This window comes from Myxocyprinus asiaticus, chromosome 42 (genome assembly GCF_019703515.2).
Source record: "Myxocyprinus asiaticus isolate MX2 ecotype Aquarium Trade chromosome 42, UBuf_Myxa_2, whole genome shotgun sequence".
Classification (NCBI taxonomy): domain Eukaryota; kingdom Metazoa; phylum Chordata; class Actinopteri; order Cypriniformes; family Catostomidae; genus Myxocyprinus; species Myxocyprinus asiaticus.
The window spans coordinates 17552410-17573670 of record NC_059385.1 but is presented as its reverse complement, the minus strand read 5'-3'; the positions used below and the strand labels follow the sequence as shown (position 1 = coordinate 17573670).

The following is a 21261-nucleotide window of genomic DNA, read 5'->3' as shown; positions in this document are numbered from 1 at the left end:
CACACTGAAATGGCACTTTCTTCCACCGAAACACTTAGGATTAAAACACTCTGTAGTACCGCATACTTTAGAAAGCAATGACGTTAGGAAACGGAAAACTGAAAGGTTTTCAACTGAAAATGAAATTGTGTGGATGTTAAAAACAAATCAAATAGTAAAAAACAAACTTAAGAAAACAAAAGATGCTTTCCCATATCACAGGTGAGGAGGTGAAGAACCCACAGAGGGCCATTCCCATAGGAATCGTCTCATCCCTTCTCATTTGCTTTGTGGCTTACTTTGGCGTGTCTGCTGCCCTCACTATGATGATGCCATATTACATGCTGGATAAGAACAGTCCTCTGCCTGCTGCCTTTAAGTACGTCGGCTGGGAGGGGGCCACTTATGCCGTGGCAGTTGGCTCGCTCTGCGCCCTCTCCACCAGGTAAGCACTGCTCCTTTGACTTTGGGTGGGAACTTGGTTTTAAAACAACACTATGGTCCAGTCTAGAGTAAACCAGCCCCTGTATGGAAAATGTACTTGAAATGAATAACTACCCAACTCTGTGAAATGATTGGGTGTAATTACCTGCAACCCTAGTTAGTTTAAAAACACAGCCTTTAAGATGTTGACCAGCCCAATCAGTACATTTCACTTAATGAACCCAAACAACTGCAGGGAGGACAAGAGAGTACAATTTGGGACTGGACTCAGTACTTGTGTAGGATTGCAGGATGTGTGTATATACTGTATATCTGAGGCTGCTCATATGAGCCCCTAGCTAAAAATATGAAGGGAAATTTGGTGTGCTGAGTTATGAATACTGTTTCTCAGTTATGTTCCAGAAATGAGGCAGTTGCAGTAATAGTAGCAGTATTTAGTCCTACTGTATAGTCATGATCTACATACAAACCAGATGTTGTTGTATAGAAATCTGTTTACTATATTGTGTGAATTGTCTGAAATAATTTGAAACTCTTGGACTAATCTACAAAATAACCAAGGGAAAGTGTAATTGCATGATCTTCTATTTAACAACCTACTTAATTTCTGAGTTACTAATTAGAACTTCAGTAATTGCAGAGTTGGAGAAAATATATTGGCATTTCGCCTTCTTTATTTCAGTATTTTGTAATTCACTATTGGCAAGCTCCAGTTCTGAAGCCCATTTAAAGGTGAAGTGTGTAATTTTTTATATGTTTCAATACTTTCTGTTACAATAAGTAAGTCACTCGTATGTTAGGCCACATCCACACTTTTCGTTTATAACTCCGTTATTTAGTTTCCCAATGTCACTGTTTTCTAAAGTATGCAGTAATGGAAGGGGTTTTCTGTGGAGGAAAACACTGTTCTGGTGTGGATGAGAGGCAAAAACGTAGCAAAATTAAGGCATTTTTAAACAAAATGTTGTAGTGTGGACATGGCCTTAGCCTCATGTAACCAGACCTTTGACTATAAACATGAAGTCCAGTACAATTTGCAGCTTATTCTGGCCAGGAACTGCCCACTTAGAAATGAAGAGATTGTTTGACGGACATGTAAATCAACCAACCATAGTTTATTTTGTTTTTTAATGTTGTTTAGAGGTGGGTTTATCTGAAATAGTCTGCCTGTGCCACATTTACATAAAGTACAGGGGGAAAAATGCAGAAATGTGTATTAGAATTTCTGTCCATCTAAAATTATTAAAGGTGCACTCTGTAACTTTTTGTTTGTGTCATCTTGGACTTACAGTGACACCTAGTGGTGTGGATGCAGTATCATTCAAAATCAGTTGTTTTCAGTTTCAGATGCCATTGTAGAAATTCACTGTTCACAATTAGCCATGATTAATTTAATCCAAGAGTGAGTGTCCAATAAGATGGGTACTGAGATAAAGTGAGTAGTATTCAACTGGTCATGTGATTTTAAAATGGCAGACCCCATGAGGTTGCCCCCCCCACTATGTAGAATAAAACAGCTTTTATAAGGTTACCGATATAAATATAGATGAGTCCTCATCTCATGTGAGTGGTCATAATTTTATACATAGGTTTCAAAATTGCAGTTCATTTCTTTAGGATTAAAAGTTTTTTAATGTGGAAAAAATTGCTGAGTGCACCTTTAAGTAGTAACTAATTTCACTGGTATAAGAAATTGTTGCTTCGCACAGTATACAATTCTATTAATAGATATATAGTTTACTTGATAGTGCCTCAAACAAAACTCCCAAGTAGTTTTTCAATCAAAAGTGCTTATTGTAGCAACCACAAAAAACAATGTTGCATAACACCAGCCAATCAAATTACAGATTGCCAGATTGAGACTATTCGTAGGTTTACTTATCTGAAGAGTAAAACTTTGGCTCTTTGGCACTTTCAAAACATTGCTCTGTTTGGGAAACCTGTTTAGAAACATATATTTTCACAATCCCATTTGGTGTCACTAGTGCTGCAGAAATTACACGCTTCACCTTTTAAATCATCAGTTGATTCCATCAAATTCAAAGTTCAAGTCTAATTTAATGCCAATCTCTGCAGATCGTTGTGTCCTGGGAGGTCTAATCCAACTTCTGATTATTGGTGGTGAACTGTTGGTTGCATGTGTCTGGGTGCTAATCATATTGGAAGAATGTTATCAATCCTATCATAATAACACCATAGCAGCGAGTGAATGCAGTATGTCTGTCTCTTTTTTGCATGGCATGGTTTGTTTTCTTCATCACTTGCGGCAGCCTGCTTGGTGCCATGTTCCCCATGCCCCGTGTCCTCTGGGCCATGGCAACCGATGGCCTGCTCTTCAAATACATGGCTAGACTCAGCGAGAGAACAAAAACACCCATACAAGCCACTGTAACATCAGGCTTTGTCGCAGGTGAGCATCTAAATATTACTAATCTGCTGACATTGCTTACAATTGCAATATCGTACATCCATACCACTTGAGCATGCTTTAGTGCATGGAATAACTGCGTTTCGCCGCATTGCACCTCACTGGCATGGGCTGTATGCCACAGCCTGCCCTCTACAGCTAAAATGGGATTCATTTAACCATTTTCTTCATAAGTAATTTTCTTTCTGCCTTTGATACCATCTCTGGCAGCTGTCCAATCGGTTTATGTGTTTATTTTTGTTTTCTTTTTTGCTCTCTTCCTACTGTATATATATTTATTTCGCTGCATTTTGCAACCATCATTCTATGCTCAGTCTCTTGGGGTCCATGTTCCCCCTCCCACGTATAATCTTTGCCATGGCCCGGGACGGTCTACTCTTCTCATTTCTGGCACGGGTGAGTGAGAGGAAGACGCCCAACATGTCAACTCTAGCTGCTGGGGTCATGTCTGGTAAGTAGTGTGGGGAACCGAGGAACATTTAAAAAAAATAATAATGGAACCAAACCAATTTTCTTGACTTTGTTTCCGCTGAAAATTATTCACGCCAATAATCTTGTAGTGTTACCTGCACTATGTTATTTAGCAGCACCATGGCTGAATCTGTAGTGCAAAACATATAGCCAGTTAATTTAAGTTAATCAAAAACACTTAATTAATTTGATTCGCTTACTGAAACAACATGTAAAATGAACCACAAACTATTACTGTGTTATGCATACTTACAGCCCAAAGTCTGTTTCGGTTTCGACGTGAATGCTTAGCATCTGTGTGCAGTTGAATGCTCAGCCTTTCAAAGTATACTTCATTTGACTGCGCACATACAGGCGGTTTCCACATGCAAACTACGACTGCTATGAGATACTGGACTATTTCTCTTCAGGAGTTAGACTCATAAAGATATCTTTATATTCCTTCAAACCCGAGTTATGCAAATGCAGGTATCTCCTGACCTCACACATGCATTTTTGACGTGCACATCCACTGGTTTGTTTCCACATCTCCTGTATTTTAGCAGTGATTACATCTTCTTCTAGCTCTTCTTCATGACAGCAACAGCTCAGCGGTGAGTGTAGCCACCTTGAGGAGCCACTGATTAGTGCAAATAATTTCAGGCACATATGCAGACTATATGTTCAGAGTACACGTGGTTAGATGTGCTGATGACGAAATGTACACAGATGCTTAGCGTTCGAGTCTAACCGAAGTAAATTTTGGCCTTAGGCTGGCGATAACACTGTAATTACTGACTGGTTGTTCATATGACATTACGTTCTTGTATTGTCTGGTATTTTATTAAAAAAGAAAAGAAATACATTGAATGAATGAACAAGTTACCATTTTTGTTTAGTAATTTTATGTACTGTAGAACCAATTGCACCCTCTGTGTAAACACCTTTTACAAGATATTTTAATGGTTTGTTATCTTTTCTGATAAAATCATTTGGCAACAGACTGCTAAGGGCAGTAAATGCTATAAGAACTCCATCTTTTTTTTTTTTTTTTTTACTTTTCTTTCTCAAAAGTATCATTAGGAGGAATCAGAACCAGAATTGTTAAATTGCTTATGATTCCCATCAAGGGAAATGTGTTATGAATGTTGTGGGAATGGAGGGTTCATTCAAGTAAAAAATTAAACAATTATCGATTCACAGCCCTATTTATATGCTGTTTGCAGGTTTGCAACCCTTTTACCAAAATGTTGGTCTTCTGAATACAATATAAAACCTATTCGAAAATCGAATTTACAATAAAAAGTACCACATATGTAATAATTATCTCTCTAAAGAACATGATATTTCTGTCTTTAATGCTGTGATACCACAGTATGACACAGTCTTTATATCTGTTTGTGAAAAGTGCTTTTTATTTTTACTTTCGAAATGTTTATATCTATCTAATATTAAAGATGGTCTTCAAACAAGTTAGTAAATGTTTTATAACTCAAGAATATTTGTATTTGGCACTGTAAAGTCTTTTTAGAACGATGTTAAAAAAAGAGTAAGAAATGAGGATCTTCTCAGAAAGAATGTTTATATTCTTTACCTAGAAATAGGTACTGAATAGTGGGTATACACAGTATGAGTCATGTAGGCCTAAATAGTTCTACACTGCAATACTCTAAGTTTATACACTGTACACATAGCTTAGGATCACAGTTAATGTGTTCACTGTAAATGTCCAGCAAAAAAAGTCCATTCGAAATCTTCCATTCAATTCTCTTCATTCCTCTGCAGCTATCATGGCTTTCCTGTTTGATCTAAAGGACCTGGTTGATCTGATGTCTATAGGAACACTGCTGGCCTACACACTGGTCGCAGCCTGTGTTCTAGTACTCAGGTTGGGAATTACAATAATTTTGTATGCATAAACATATATATATATATTTTTTTATTTATTTATTTTTTTATTTAAATGAATGCATTTTAAGTATTAATTGTCATTGTCGTTATCAGTCGTCAAGCTATTCACAATGTATTTCTGAAATAAAGTTTTTTTTTCTACAGGTACCAGCCTGAACATTTCACTCAGACATATCGTATAGCGAACACACATGAAGAGCTGGGGATGAGTGAATCCATAAGCACACCCAGCATGGGGATTCTTCCAGGCATAGAAGAGCGTTTCAGCTTCAGAACGCTGCTCTTCCCCGACATCACAGAACCCTCCAACCTGTCTGGCTTTACCGTTAATGTCTGCGCAAGTGTGCTTGGTATGAGACGATGTGATTATATGTGTGCTAAGTTCAATCCTGATTGCATTAGTGTTTCCAGGCCTTCTTATAAAGCCATGAAAAAGTAATTGAAATATTTATGGTGAATCCATTTTTTTTTTTCCCAGCTCTAAAATATTTCATCAGTTAGATATTGCTCTTGTGTAGAGCTTGTGCGGCGTAAAATGTGGCCACAAGCCATGGTAATGTCTAATTTTGAGTCTGTTCTTTTCAGTGAATTGGTCTGAATGATTCATTAGCAAATCAGTCTGAATCAAATTTATTTTCAAAAATCCTCATCCAGTTATCGAAAAAACGACTGGAAAAGTCATGGAAATGCATTGTTAAAAAAAATGTGGAAGCCCTGGTTTTATTAAGTGTACTGTATGTTGGTGATGTCCAAAAAAAAAGGCATCGGGAAGTATAGATGAAGGAAGACAGGTGTTTGTTTTCTGGAGTTTTCCAAACTCTTATCTTTTCCAGGGCTGCTGATTCTCACCGTCAGCCTGTTGGCTGTGCAGGGTGGAACTGCGGTGTGGAATATTGTCACTCTCAGTGTCCTATTCAGTGTGTGTCTCGTTCTCACGTTTATCATCTGGAGGCAACCGGAGAGTAAAACCAAACTCTCTTTTAAGGTCAGACCCCAAGGGCTAGAAACCGCATGTCTAACAAAATATCAGGATGTGATTACACCCATTAAATCAATTCTTTTAGAGGCAGATTTACTATTTATATAGTCAGTTTCATTAAACCCACAGGGCTTAGTCTAATGTAAGTTTTTAATGATTAAACACTAAACCTTAACAATATGTTTTCTGTTATTATACAGTGACCCCAAAATGTTTGGACACTTAACATTTCACAAAGAGAAGTTAATTCGATTTTGAATTATAAAATAATTTATACACTATTCAAAATTATGACAAAAAAACTGGACACTTTCTAGTTGTCAAACATTAGTGGAACCTGTGGTTACTCTGCTAGAACATCATGTGTGAACATGAAATTAATAGACTTTATACATTCAATAAAAATCACTTTTTAAATGTAATTTCAGTGTCCAAAAGTCTCCAGATACTTTCGAGGGGTAATTCTAGCACAAAATACACTTGAATTGCAATTATTCATTTTATTCCTTTTCCAACAGGTCCCTTGCCTTCCATTCATCCCAGTGGTAAGCATGTTTGTAAACGTGTACCTGATGATGCAACTGGACAGGGGTACCTGGATACGATTCGCCGTCTGGATGTCAATAGGTACGTACATGCTCACAGAGCGAGAATCAATCAAGAAACTCTCTCGAAACAGACCTGATTAGTTGTAAACACGAATTGTGCTACTTGTACAAATCAAATAAAGCCATTTGGTCATTTGACAATTTTGAATGGCCTCCAGGAAGGAGCACTTGGCAAATCATTTGTTTTGTTATCCTTCTGTTCTCCCCAGGACTCATAATCTACTTTGGCTATGGAATCTGGCACAGTACAGAAGCTGCTCTGGTCCATTCCAGTATGGACGAGGAACTCGATGTGTACAAACCCGTCTGCACTCTAAACAGGGACTCTATAACCCCAGAGAAGGAGGCCTTCCTTAGTAAAGGGCATGGATCAACGGTTGATGAGGACAGATATCTTTAAGAGTGTTGAACAGTTTTACGAAATGTACTAGGACTTTACATTAAAGCACAATACCAGGAGGTTCTGAGGAGCACAAGACCGTTGAAATCTAATCAGATAGAGCTCTATGGTTGATTTAACTCTTCCTTTTGTCACTTCCTTGTGAGGGAGCATAGGGGCTCTTTAAGGGCACAAAATGGCTTTAAGCAATTTTCAGTATTCACACTAGGGTTTGGGTCTACTTCACATATCTTGTAAAAAAAAAAAACAAGCAGACACACTTTTTATTGGGTCACTTTAGAGAGAGAAAAAAACAGCTATATTAAGTTGATGGCTGCTTTTGTAATCTAACTGAACGTGTGCCTTTGTCTTAATATTGCATTTGAACCAAAATCAGAGTTGCTATGTGATTGTTGGATGTCATTGTTTAGGGTTTCACATACACCCTCACATTAAGGAAGAAAAGGAAGATTTCTTTTTTTTTTTTTTTTTTTTTTGGAATCATGCTTGGCTTTTCAGCGTCATTTGTATTATTGTTTTGTGTGTGTGGTACCATTTCAATCAGGAACCTTCTCCCACTTGTTTGAACTGCCTTGATCCAGAATTTGTTGGTTTTACCGGTCCACCCTGACTTGACTTTTGGATAGTACTGCCATCTTGTGGTGTGGTGGAGAAAATATGTTACTTTCTCTGAATCTGAAGTTGCATGCATAATTGTCTGTCACAGTGCTGGTTACTGTGTCTTCTAATGCAGATAGAGTCTGCCTCCTTGGTTGCATTATGTTGAATAAGTAGGTTTTGTTTTTAGAATATTTGCAGAGAAAATTGGTGTGCTGGGCTGTGTTTTTGGTCATTTAAGGTGTCTTGACATATATCACATTGTGACAAAAGGGTTTTTCTACCTGAATATTTTACCAATTAAAAATTAGTCTAAAGAGTGTTTGGCAATGTTTAAGAATTTGTAAAATGTGAAATTTATAAATTTTAATACTGAGGTAAACTTATGTACACAATAACTACAGATGTGCCACTTTGGGTCTCAAGTTGAAGAAATTATTAATGTATACAGGTTTGCTTTTAATTGGTCAAAGATGCTTGTTTTATTCTTTTGCCAATGGCCTTCCAGGAGTTATACAGAGTGAATACAGAGAAACTGAGCCTCTTTTTCATTTTTAGATGTCTGTCATCTTTAAAAGTGTCATAATTTACCTGAATTCGCCCTGTTGATGCTTTAAATCAAGTTTGTTGGAAAAGGTTAAAACATTTCATTAATAGTGACAGAAGTCAATCCCTCCTTTATGACTTTTGAGAAGGAATCACCATAATTAAGGCAAAAAGTTCAAAATAATGAATTGGCTTCAGAACATAAAGTAGGTGTGGCCAAACAGAGGTGACACATTGAGTCTGATGTCCAATAAATTTTCTCAGAAGCATGATAACCAGTCAGGTATGCAGTTTCATCCCTACATATGCCGCTGTTTGCAAGATTATCACAAAACCTGCCATCAACCAATCTATACTCAGGGGTATTTAGAATACAACTTGTTAGTTTTGGTAATTTTACAGGTAATACAGTTTTACTGTAAAATTTTACTTCCCAACTGTGTATGTGATGCAACTCATCATATATTTTATATCCCCCGCAGTAAATGATTTGTACATAGCAAATAATGCTCTTGACAATGCTGAAAGTACTATATGTGCAGAGGTCTGTTTGTGTTTTGGTTGTATAGATTGTAAAAAAGAAAAGTTTTCTTGTCATATGTGTGTGAACACATTTTACATGGTTATTTTGAACTCTTGAAACTTTGTTATTGCAGTTTAGAATGAAATTAGATAATGCAGCATTATTTATAGGATGTGATACTCTGCGGCTTCAGTTGGATTACATAAAATAAGTAGCCTAAATAAATATTAAGAAATTCTAATTTTTAATAAAAGTACTAACAATACAAATTAATAAAAGTAAGAGATTTATTTACCCAACATTGTTAAATTTACTTGCATATTATTAAACGTAAACACAAAAAATTATAAAAATTAATGACAAAAATGGAAAGTGAATACAAACTGTCATAATATATGAGGAGATCCAATGGAGATATGTCACAGTTAGCCAAGAGTCCAGATAATGTGAAACTATATATGCAAAGCTGTTAAAGGAATATTCCGTGTTCAATAAAAGTTAAGCTCAATTGACTGCATTTGGGGCATGATGTTGATTACCACAAAAATGTATTTGTCGCTCATTTAAAAAGAAAAAACAGAAAAGAAAATGTGTGGAAGTGAATGGGGCCAATCTGTAAACTGTTTCAAAAATATAGCCACTAGACATAAACAATATGTTTTTTAACATGATTTAAGTGTGATAAAATCGTTTTCTAACCTTTTCTGTGTAAAGTTATATTCAACAGATGTAACAGAATTAGTTTGTGCTTTTATAAAATTAGAAGTTTCGCATTTCAGTCTTTAAACCCTACAAAAATTGGCCCCATTCACTTCCATTGTAAGTGCCTCACCGTTACCTCGATTTTCTTTTCTTTTTCTTTTTCTTTTTCTTTTTTTCTTAAGAAAAGGAGGGACAAGTCCAGATATTTTTTTGTGGAACAGGCTAATCAACAGAATGCCACAAAGTCGACTGAGCTTAACATGTATTGAACCCGGAATATTCCTTTAAAATGCTTCTCTCAAAACATATTTTTGTCATTTTATCTGCCTATTTTAGGACCATTTCAAATGTGGTGCATTTGGTCTACATAATGTTTCCCATCTAGACTGGTTTAATTTGTATGTCTGCACTGTAATTGACTGTCTACCCACTGTTTCAACTTGATGCTGTAAATAAAATGCATTTTGGAATTTGTCTTTTTAATTTGTCTTAAAATATTTGATTTTGTCAATTAAGTGCAATGGTAACTCAGTGAGTTTAAGATTTGTAATATATTATTTATTTATTTATTTGAAACAATTTCTGATGAGATTTGTCCTCTTTGTTTAATGTCCTTCTGTGTTGATATGACAATAGCCGGTTGGTGACGGCTGCCTAACGCAGTTGCGGTCTGATTGCAGTTAATTATAGTGACCAGCAGAGGGCGATAACAGTTTGAAGGTGAGAGTACCACACAGCAGCATCCCGGATGAGATAGAGGTGGGCAGAAGAGAGCGAGAGAGATGCTGCACTGAAAGCATCGCGCTAGAGCGCTGATCATTCAGTCGGTCTGTCGGTCGGTCGGCTGTGGGAGAGAGCGTGCGGTGAACGGGCTGAGTGAGGACAGACTGGACAGACAATCTGGGTTTACGTGAGGTGAGTGTTACTAGATTGATTTGTCAAGCGGAATGATATATTATGGGCTGAATTATGGGCTTTTGTGAAATGTAATGAGAAAACATCCATGTTTCGATTATATCTTGCGAATGCATTTTTATACCTACTGCTGTTTTAATGTTCAAGCACATTAACTTGATTAACATTTTTTTTTTTTTTAAATCTTATGGCGATTGTAGATTACTCACATGCTTATTTCAATTAACTTTTCATTTTGTTTGGATAACTTTTAAGATATGATAGTCAACTAAGCTTGCATTATAGGAGTGACAGACAGACAGACAGACAGATAGATAGATAGATAGATAGATTATGTGCTTTTAATAAACAAGATATAAAAACAGATTGTATAGATTATGTAACTCATTTCAGCATCATGGCTTCTCTTATAATGTTCATATATAGGGAATATTTAAACCAGAACATACTGTTGTTATCTGTAAATCTAGAAGAACTCTAAATCTAGAATTTACTGTAGGCTACACATGCACTGGCTTCTGTTGTCAAGTGAAGAGATATGGAAACATAAACATCCCCATGAAACTCTAAATCCAATTCTTATACATAGTCATACACAATTACTTTCAGATAAAGACGTAAACATCCCTCTAAAACTGTCTAGATCCACTCTTCAAGAGCTGCTGCTGCCTCTGTGGGTCGGATCAGAATAAAGGCAGAGCCTCGGGCACAGCTTCGAACTGACTTATTTAGCCTGGAAATGAACTTGGCAACTGTTCCTATAGGAATAAATGTTTTTGCATGATTATTTATTTTCTCATTATTTATTTATTTCATTTATTTATTTTCCAGTTGACTTTTTATTCATCAAAACACCTCCAACCCATTTCTTTCCTTGTGATGAATAGATCGTCAGGACAGAAATAGAAAAGCAGGGGGGAGTAAACATGTCAAGAACCCTGCTAAGGTTCCACCTTCACATTTAGAGAATCTGATGCAACAGATAGAGCTATTGTCCCTCTCCAGGGGTTACTAACTGACAAGTAGTGATGAACTGGTGAAGAGCTGATAGAAAAAATGGGTAGAGAAAGACAAAGAGGTGTTTTATGAGTTATGCCCATAAATAATTGCCAATTAGCATTATAGTGGCTTAGCCCGCCAACCGCATTGTAATCCAGTTGTCAGTCAAATGGATATAAAGGATCTTCACTCTGATGGATGAGAATTCAAGTCTCCCTTTCAGATTTCTGGATATCAATTTTAATAGGGAAGTTAGGTGATTACTTTTCTGTGATTATTGATGCTTTAAAGCTTGACCGACACCTGTGTGTCCCTGTAGCTCAACTACTATAGTGTGCAATGATCATGGGTTCAATTCCCAGGGAACACATACTGTATACTGATAAAATGTATACCTTGAATGTACAGTAAGGGGCTGTTCAGACTAAAAGCATTCTTGCGTTAAAAAAGGTAGACACAGCACACTGAGTAGAATAAAATGCAGATGTTTTGAGCTAGGTTTTTAAAAGTTGCCACTCTTTTTAACCTGACATGGCATCTAAAAAGTGGTGCTTCTGCACAAGTTGCAAAAACAAACAAACAACAAAAAAAAAAAAAACCCGTTCATTTAGTGCATGTTTACATAGAAAAACAATTAAAATAGTGCGAATAGAAAAAAAAAACTACCTGTTTTGTGTGAACTACCTTTTAATTAAAAAGCCTCTTTGGATAGAAGCGTCTGCCAAAATCATATACTAAACCTATTTAAGCACACCAATGTAAAATACTGATTGTCCCTCACTTCATATACAGTATATGTGCTTGTACATTAGGGGAATCCCAGTTTTACGTAAGAGGGAAACCCCCCCATTTCAGCACAATTCCACTGCAGGTCAGGATTGAAAGTGAAGGAAACAAACACAGCAACAATTCTGGAATATCTAGAAATAAAGTGAAGAAACAGAATAAAATAGCTAAGTCTTCCTCAGATCCCATGTTTGTTATTTAAACAAGCATTGCGGGAAAATTGCATTGCTGTGGTGAAAGCTTATAACTGACCGCAATGTAGACGGGAGCCTTAAGCAGTTTTCTTGCAATAAACAACTTTCTGGCATCCATGTAAATGATTAGCCTGCAAAGCTAAAAATCCATCATGCATTCCCTTCGGTTAGCATGCTAATCAATTAGTTGGCTACACTAAAATATTCAGAGCAAGTTACTTGGCATAAACCTTTCAAAACGTAGATGATCAGCTACAACAGGAAATAGTAACAGACACTTCTCTTCAGGCATTACAAATAGCTAATTGGTGTCCAAGGGGGACCAGATTCTGCAGGGGGGGACTGAATCTTGCATTTAAAGTTAGATATTTACATTTGTAGTTTATGTGATTTTCCCACTGTACTTCCAGAAATTTGTAATTCTTTCCGCTGTGTTGACATGTTGTTGGGCTCCATCCTATGATGTTTGTTATCCCGGTCTGTTCCATGCACGTGCACTTTTCAAACACCCATCAGAACGGCGCTTATGCCTTTACATGGCCACAATAAGGCGCGTTCACCGAGAGAAACCTAGGTGTTTTAAACTGCTTTCTCTTAATCCCTTAAACAATGGGAATAAAACAGCGTTCTTGTTTTCATGATGTTTCAGAACGCCGCTTTCTGCAAAAACCCTGGAATAAACCGTTTTCTTAAGTGCATGTAAACATGGTCAGTTAGAATGCTAACTAAAAACACAAAACGTGCATCCCAAATCGCATACTTCTATACTATTCAACTGCATTTTTTAGTGTAAATAGTGCGAGTAGTATGTTTACACTAAAAATGCAACAGAAGAAATGTACTATGAGTATCCGAATGATGTGCTTCTTCAACGGAAATATCGGTGTGGCTTGAGCTACGTAGCAATGCTGGCCTGACAAAACAATTGTAATTAATGGTTAATGTGGCAGCTAGAAAAACTTCTGTGAATACAGTACCTTGCAGCACCTTAAACATCTCTTCTGTCTGCTGTAAAACAGTGAGTACTTCTGTGTAGTAAAAAAAACCCATTGGTGTTTCATTTGAGACAAAGCTAAAGAAAGAGAAATGTTTGAATTTTTTTTTGCTTTAGTTATATTATATGATATGCCATATAAAATATGCCATTAATTGATGTATTTTCATGATTTAGTCTACATAAATCATCAAGTGATATTGTAGGATTTCCAGTAAGGCACCAAATAGAATACCCAAAACATGTCCTTTCAGCCAGTAAAATGGCTTTGGGGTCCAAAGGGGGCTGGATTCAATGAGTGTTGCATCTTGCATGACACTGGTTTGCAAGCTTGACCTGTCTATTACCTCTGGAACCTGTGCTTCTTGGATTGTTTTTTTTAACTGTCATCAACACCAACCCATCTCTATAACACTACAAATCCTACTTTACACAGGAATACTTCAATTATTCTCTGTCAGGATGCAGATCACGGAACTAGAGTAATTCTTGCCTGGTGAGAACATTGCACTTTTCACATTTTACCTGTCCTAAATCCCTCCTCCCCTGCGGAGAGGTCTTGTAACATGCCCTGTCTTCTTCTGGCAGCTCTCACACTGTGACGCATCAATCCCTTTTTCCCAGAGACACCCATGAGGCTTCTGATCTTTCAACTGGATCGATCTTCCCTTTGCCTTGCGCTTCCAGTTCTGCTCCTTCCATGCTTTTAATTTATTTAGTATGGCCCACCACACTTTTAGCTCTGCTAAAAGTGAGTCAGGAAGGCTGGAATCAAATATCGTTGTAGTGTTCCTGATTCCTGTGCTTTGCCGTTTTGCTTGCGATTGATTTCTTAATGTCACTGCATGAGATGATAAATGTCCTTGAGACTGAGAGGAAGTGCAATCTGAAGAGATGGCGGTATACAGTATGTGTGTACAGTATTTATTGCAGGACAGTTTCTTTGCTCCTGCTGCCCTGGTTCTCTACAAACCTCTGACTACTCATTATTTCTCATATTTACACAAGTTATTAATTATCAGTTCTATTATTTATCTGTATGTTCAAGGGCTTTGCGATAAACCAATAAAAAATTTGACCATTTTGAGATTTTCTGCATCGTCCAATAACCCAGAGCCTTAACCACCACAGATATTAAGTTTGGTCCCCTCCATTCCTGAATATGTGGTTACATCCTTGTCTGATCTTATAGTATCTGGAATTCTAGCAGAGCTGTAACGATTCAGATTAGTGGTTGATCAGTATGTATTTTTCAATGGCAGATTCTTAAACTTTATATTACAAATAGAAGTGTTTGCTGTCCCTTGTGCCACTGTCAGTTGGCGTCAATGAATGAAGTCCTGAAGAGCACACAAGTCAACACGTGAGCCAAAAGTTTAATAGAAGCATGACAATGATGTGGTTGCTTCAGCAACTGCATTGTTTATATGACATTTGCTTTTTATTATACTATCGGTTAGGTTTAGGTTCATGGTTTTGGGTAGGGAGGCAGATTTTTTAGATTTAAAACTCAAGCATTAAAGGGTTAGTTCAGCCAAATATGAAAATTCTCTCATCATTTATGCACCCTCATGATATCCCAGGTGTGTATGACTTTCTTTCTTCAGCAGAAAACGTTTGAAGAAAAATAGAAAAATATCTCAGCTCAGTAGGTCTTTAAAATGCAAGTGGATGGTGATCCTACTTTTGAACCCCCAAAAAGAATAGATAGTCAGCATAAACTTCAGCCATATGAATCCAGCGGTTAAATTAATGTCTTCTAAAGTGATACGATCACTTTTGGTGTGAAAAAGATCAATATTTAAGTATTTTTTAACTCTAAATCATCGCTTCCGGTCAGCAGCAGTATGCATGTGTGCCGTAATCATGTTGGCACGTGAGACATGCGAGAACTGAGGCACATGCGACACACCCGGAAGAGCAGCACTGTTTACAACTGAGGAGGAGGAACGCTGTACAGAATCTTGGTTGGTTTTGGTTTAGATCTGTATTTGTATCTGTATCTGTTTCTTTACTCACAATTGTGCATTTGTGTGCTCATTCTGGATGTCTCAGCTGAGAGGAGAACGTGAGATTATGTCCGTAACATGGCAACGCGAATGCGTCACACGAGAGACTGCATGAAATCTGCCCTCTTACTGGAAGTGATGGTTTATAGTTAAAAAGGACCTAAACGCTGATCTTATTCCCCACCAAAAGCGATCGTATCACTTTAGAAGACATAAATTTAACCGCTGGAATTGTATCGATGATGTTTATGCTGACTGTGTGATTTTTGGAGCTTCAAAAGAGAAATCTCCATTCACTTGCATTTTATGGACCTACTGAGCTTCTATTTTTCTTCAAATGTGTTCTGGTGAAGAAATAAAGTCATACACACCTGAGATATCATGAAGGTGAGTAAATGATGAGAGAATTTTCATTTTCGGGTGAACTATCCCTTTAACCTTAAAAGCCTAATCTGTCTGGGAGAAAATTTTACTTGCATTTATCACCACACAGTGGACATTTCACCTCAGAACTGCCGCAATGCACATAAGGAGCCAAGAGTTTCATTTTACAAAAATGTATAACTTTTACTTCTATTAAGACAAATGGTCAAATTACAAGGTCTCTTTGTGCTATTTATTGTGCGAAAAATGTGTTTTAAAAATCAGGCTTTTGTAACTTGCGACTTGCCATTTGGAATTCAGTTTACACAGGTTAATAAACTCATCAAGCAACTGCTTACCATCAGAGACATTTTAGCAGAGATGGGCCACTGGTATTAAAATGAATGGGAGAAATTGGAACGTCCAATGTCCAACAGATGTAGAAAAGAAAGTCCTGCCTCACAGTTAAAAGAGCCAATCACCTTTTACAACATCGCCTGTCGGTCAACTCGAAAAAGCGCATGCGCATAGCTGAACCAGCCTGAAAAACAACATTTTGTGTTACCGCCGTTGTCACATTTTACTGCTGATTTTTAATATATTCTTTGATAGTAATCTTGACCAACCATTTTGGTCATTTCAGTCTTTTCCCATTCAATTAGATCAGAGCTGTACTTTTATGCCAGTTGTTTACATAGGAAATAGTTCCCAGGAGCGTTCCATAGATGGCCTACAAGTGGACTGACTTGCCTTGAAAGGGACTTTGTTACCACTTACCAATCATACATCTTGCCCTGTTCCCAACACCCTGCCATAAACTTCTCTAGAGGTTTTATGATTTAACCTTTACGTAGATTTTAAAATGGTGTTGTTTTTTCTGTTTTATGTAACTCTAAACCAAAATTTTGCAATTAAACTACCATTGTGCATTTGATACATTGCATCGCCTTCAGCAGAACTGGCTCACTTTACTTTTTTAATGTTCTGCTTTTTGGGAAACTCCTGCAGAACACGCTCGCAGACACCAGGCTCTCATTTGCATTTGATGTGCCATTAAGCACTGCAGATGAAATAAAATTACTGTAAAAAGGGAAAGATTTGAAGAGCTCTGGCACTTTTTTTTCTCTCTCTCTCGCTTTCTCTCTTTAGAATCCTACCATCCCCTTTCATCTACAAAACACAGGCAAAAATGGATGCAGAGAGCCGCTCGGAAATCTCATGGAATCTAAAACTGTCCCGACGAGTGGGCAGGAATGGTGCAGTTAATCTTGAAATACACCTAAGGCGAACTCAGGACTAATTATGTACATTTTACACTGATACAGAGTTTGGATTGCCAATAATGCAGAGTGCATTAAAGGGTAATACATTTTGCAGGATAAAACAGGGATAACTGCCATTTTTTTCAGAGTCTTGTTGATGTTTTGGTAATGTGCTTATACGGCACTCTCTTCTATGTCAGAATTTACTGCTTAGAAAAGTGTAATAGCTGTGAATGTTGTATTTGAGTGTTTACACAGGTGCTTTGTGTATAATCTATAAGTCAAGAGTGCTCTGCTTGTCTGAGCCTTTTCATAGAGTTGGATTAATGTTTCTTTGCGGTCTAGGCATAATAAAGCCTGTCATTTCTCACTGTGGTTATTAGCTGTTGTCTCTTTGAGGGAAAACTGAGACAAGCTGATAAGTGGAGACTGAAAGCTTCCGCTTTTTCCCCAGGGGCAGTAATGGCAACCCACGCTTACCTCTCTTCCGTCCTACACAGTGACCTTGATAGCTCAGCTGCATGTTGAGGTCGCAGAATCGAGACTTAGTTTGAATCCAGCTTTCTGTTCGTTCCAATCACTGATCTTATTTCCCCTACCGAGTCAAACTGCCACCCAGTTGAGTTTGCTGATGCTCACTCCTCTGTGCTACACTCGTTCTTCAACAAAATGTTCGACTGCAGTGTGGAGAATGAACATGGAGATGGAAAATCTGTTCATTATATAAACCGGCAGGTCAATTCAAAGTTATGGAGAGCTTTTTACCCACCGAGGAGCAAGTTACCTCTTGTTCACCTCACAGGGGCATCACCCCTTGGTTTATCACTCTCCAAGGCTCTGAAGTATTTATAAGCATCCCACTCTTTCTCTCTCTTTCACACAATCACGCCATTACTGAATTCCAACTGTCATATATCCATGGGTGTCATACACATTTTATTTCATAATATTGGCTAGTCTTGGTGCCATTTGTGAGAAAAGACAAAAGTCTCCAAAGTACCACGATAACAATTCACAGCTTGTATAAGCGCAGCCATCATATCTAAACGCAATATTCCCATGCACGCAGCCATGTCTGCTTATTATTTGCAGATGTGGTTTTCATTCACACAAACAGCAACTCAAACAGTCTTTTTAGGCATATAATATTTGTTTTTTGAAACAGAAGGCCAAACTATCACATAAGCACCATGATAACAGTTTAAAACTTGGATACTTGCAGTGAAAACAAGCTGATCGAGCACGGTTATCCGATCCGATGCAGCCATGTCTGTTTATATTAGCGCTTGTCACACACACAAACACACACACAATGTCTGAGAAGTCAAACTGTGCATAGGCAAACCAGACTGCTATATTATTTGTTAATTCATTTTTTACACCTATAAAAATGAAATAAATAAAACAAATACAGTACAGAAGACATAACCCATTTGTTCATGTTTACTATATTATATACAGTATTTTATAAAAAAAATTTATGACAAGAAATCAAAAATTAAATTAAAATACAAAAATACTCGTCTACACCCTGCCCCCCTCTACCAGCTGTGCAGAGCCATGTGCAAAAATAACTCACTCCAGGGGGCACTGCAGGGAAATTTAGACCCTACTCATGAAAAGGTTAATTATATCCTCTCTGCCTTTGTGTCTGGATTGGAAGAAGCATCTCCACATCTAATTAATCACGTCATCGTAACAGTTATGGCCAGTCGTCATGGTCCAGACAGCCGTTGAGGTCACTGAGAAGAGAGTCACATTCATCTGAAGCTCTCTTCTTCTCTCTTTTCTTAATAAAGCCTGTTTTATATATATATATATATATATATATATATATATATATATATATATATATATATATATATATATATATAGCATGGAAGCTTTTATGGTCTAGAAGGCTTGGTTGTCAGGATTTTGGGAACTATAGTAATGATGTATTTGAGATTGTGATTTACTGCTTTGTGATTGGCCGATGGCTCAACAGTGCTGGGCTTTAACAGGTTTTGATGGTGGTGAAATAGAGGTTAAAGGTATGGATAAGAGGTTAGTTATCAGCAGAGGTGAATTTGTCTGAATGTAAGTGTCTGACTCGTCATGAGGCCATTTGAGGACTAGATACTGGATTCCACTGTGTGTCCATCACAGATTGTCACATTCCTTTATAGTCTAATTCAGTGTTTGTCAACATTTGTTGTCTTATGTACCCCCACAGCCCTATTAGTACGGCTCAAGGTCCCCTTGATAGCAAGAAATGTATTCCTTTTTACACATACTATGCTGGATATAATTTAGCATTAGTAATATAATTCAATTGCTTTTATTGTATTATTTTATATTATGCATCGTGTCATCCACACAAATTTAATACACATTTTATTTTATTTTATTAGAAAGAAACTGTAAAATCCTAAAAATGTAGCCCTGATATTTTTAAGTCATAATTTCTGTTATAGTTTTATAGGTAAAGAAAAATTAAAATATTTCCTAGCACCCTGGAACCTGCTCAAGGACAACCTGGGATACTTCTGGTTGGAAATCACTAGTTTAATTGAATAATTTAGGATAAATAATTTACGATAAAGCTGAGGAAGGACACATCGTTTTTGTGTTTGTGTGTGCGTGTGTGTGTGTACATGTGTGTGTATGAGCATGTGGGGCGGAGTCTCACTGCAGTATACTGTCACTCCTCCCCTCCACGCCACACGGCACAAAGCATTGTGTGTACTCAAGCATGCCTTTCTGTTTACACAACTGACGTGATGGAGAATGAATCAGAAACATAGAAAGAAAAAAAAGCTCCTTTGCATCTTTGAAAGAAAAATAAATGGAAACAAAGAAATTAAGATTTGGGAGATTGGAATATTTTTTGACAAAAATAAAAATAAAAAATAAAATCATGTTTGTTCTTAGTTTTGTTCCCATAAGAGAATGTAATGGTTGTCTTAAAATGAAATAAACTCTGAGGCTGAATGTAAATGGATGTAGAGAGGAAACGAAAGAAAGGCAGCATAATGACTCAATAAATCTGCAGTTATTGACTCAGACCTGCCATCCCCCCTTTCCTCCCCAGACACTGCAGAATATTTTAACCCTTTCGGGCAATCTGTTTTACATTCCACCTGTGCCAAGGGAGGGATAAGCCATTCCCCATCCTCCCAGGACAGAGTCATGAACCTTTGTTTAGTGATTACTGTTTCAAATTGCACACTGTATAAATATATATATATATATATATATATATATATATATATATATATATATATATATATATATAAAATATACAGTATATAATCTTAGCCTATATATATATATATATATATATACATATACACACATTACCGGTCAAAAGTTTTGAAACACTTGACTGAAATGTTTCTCACGATCTTAAAAATCTTTTGATCTGAAGGCGTATGCTTAAATGTTTGAAGTTAGTTTTGTAGCCAAAAATATAATTGTGCCACCATATTAATTTATTTCATTATAAAACTAAAATTTAATTTAAAAAAAAAGTTTTTTAAATTGATGACTTGGACCAAATAATAAAGAAAAGCAGCCAATAAGTGCCCAACATAGATGGGAACTCCTTCAGTACTGTTTAAAAAGCATCCCATGGTGATACCTCAAGAAGTTGGTTGAGAAAATGTCAAGAGTACATGTCTGCAAATTCTAGACAAAGGGTGACTACTTTGAAGATGCTAAAATATAACACAGTTTTGATTTATTTTGGATTTTGTTTAGTCACAACATAATTCCCATAGTTCCATTTATGTTATTCCATAGTTTTGATAACTTTATTATTATTCTAAAATGTGTAGAAAGTTTTTTTATAATAAAGAATAAGTGTTTCAAAACTTTTGACCGGTAGTGTATACAGTATATATAATCTTCTACTTCATTATTGCAGACATTGTGACTCTCAGACAGCAGAGGTTGTTTAAGAATCTTAGACAAAGGAAAATATTTTTTGACACAAATTGATATTCTAGCTTCAGTAATGAGCCATATTCAGGGTTCTGACAGTCTTTAATAACCTGGAAAATCTGAATTTTAATACTGTGAAATTATAAAATGTTTTAGAAAATATAAATCTGAATATATTCAGCTATGATATATTAAACAGTATATATATATATATATATATATATATATATATATATATATATATATAT

The 21261-nt window shown here is 36.7% G+C and overlaps 2 protein-coding genes across 5 annotated transcripts in view; both read left to right on the top strand.

The window, feature by feature from the left end:
- The window catches only part of LOC127432830 (high affinity cationic amino acid transporter 1-like), a 35724-nt gene extending 25695 nt beyond the window's left edge, over positions 1–10029 (top strand). For 2 of the 3 annotated variants that reach the window (XM_051684266.1, XM_051684265.1), the window contains exons 6-12: positions 202–424; positions 3166–3302; positions 5087–5189; positions 5357–5562; positions 6046–6197; positions 6710–6818; positions 7009–10029. In XM_051684266.1, the coding sequence (XP_051540226.1) occupies positions 202–424; positions 3166–3302; positions 5087–5189; positions 5357–5562; positions 6046–6197; positions 6710–6818; positions 7009–7199 (1121 nt within the window). In that variant the 3' untranslated portion in view covers positions 7200–10029. Of the gene's footprint in view, positions 1–201; positions 425–2693; positions 2834–3165; positions 3303–5086; positions 5190–5356; positions 5563–6045; positions 6198–6709; positions 6819–7008 lie in introns of all 3 variants that reach the window. The other variant, XM_051684267.1, reaches the window with a different exon arrangement.
- A 369-nt stretch (positions 10030–10398) lies between these two features.
- The window catches only part of LOC127432958 (microtubule-associated tumor suppressor candidate 2-like), a 99162-nt gene continuing 88299 nt past the window's right edge, over positions 10399–21261 (top strand). For both annotated transcript variants that reach the window (XM_051684502.1, XM_051684501.1), the window contains exon 1: positions 10399–10482. The gene's annotated coding sequence lies outside the window, so the exon portion shown is untranslated. The remainder of the gene's footprint in view (positions 10483–21261) is intronic.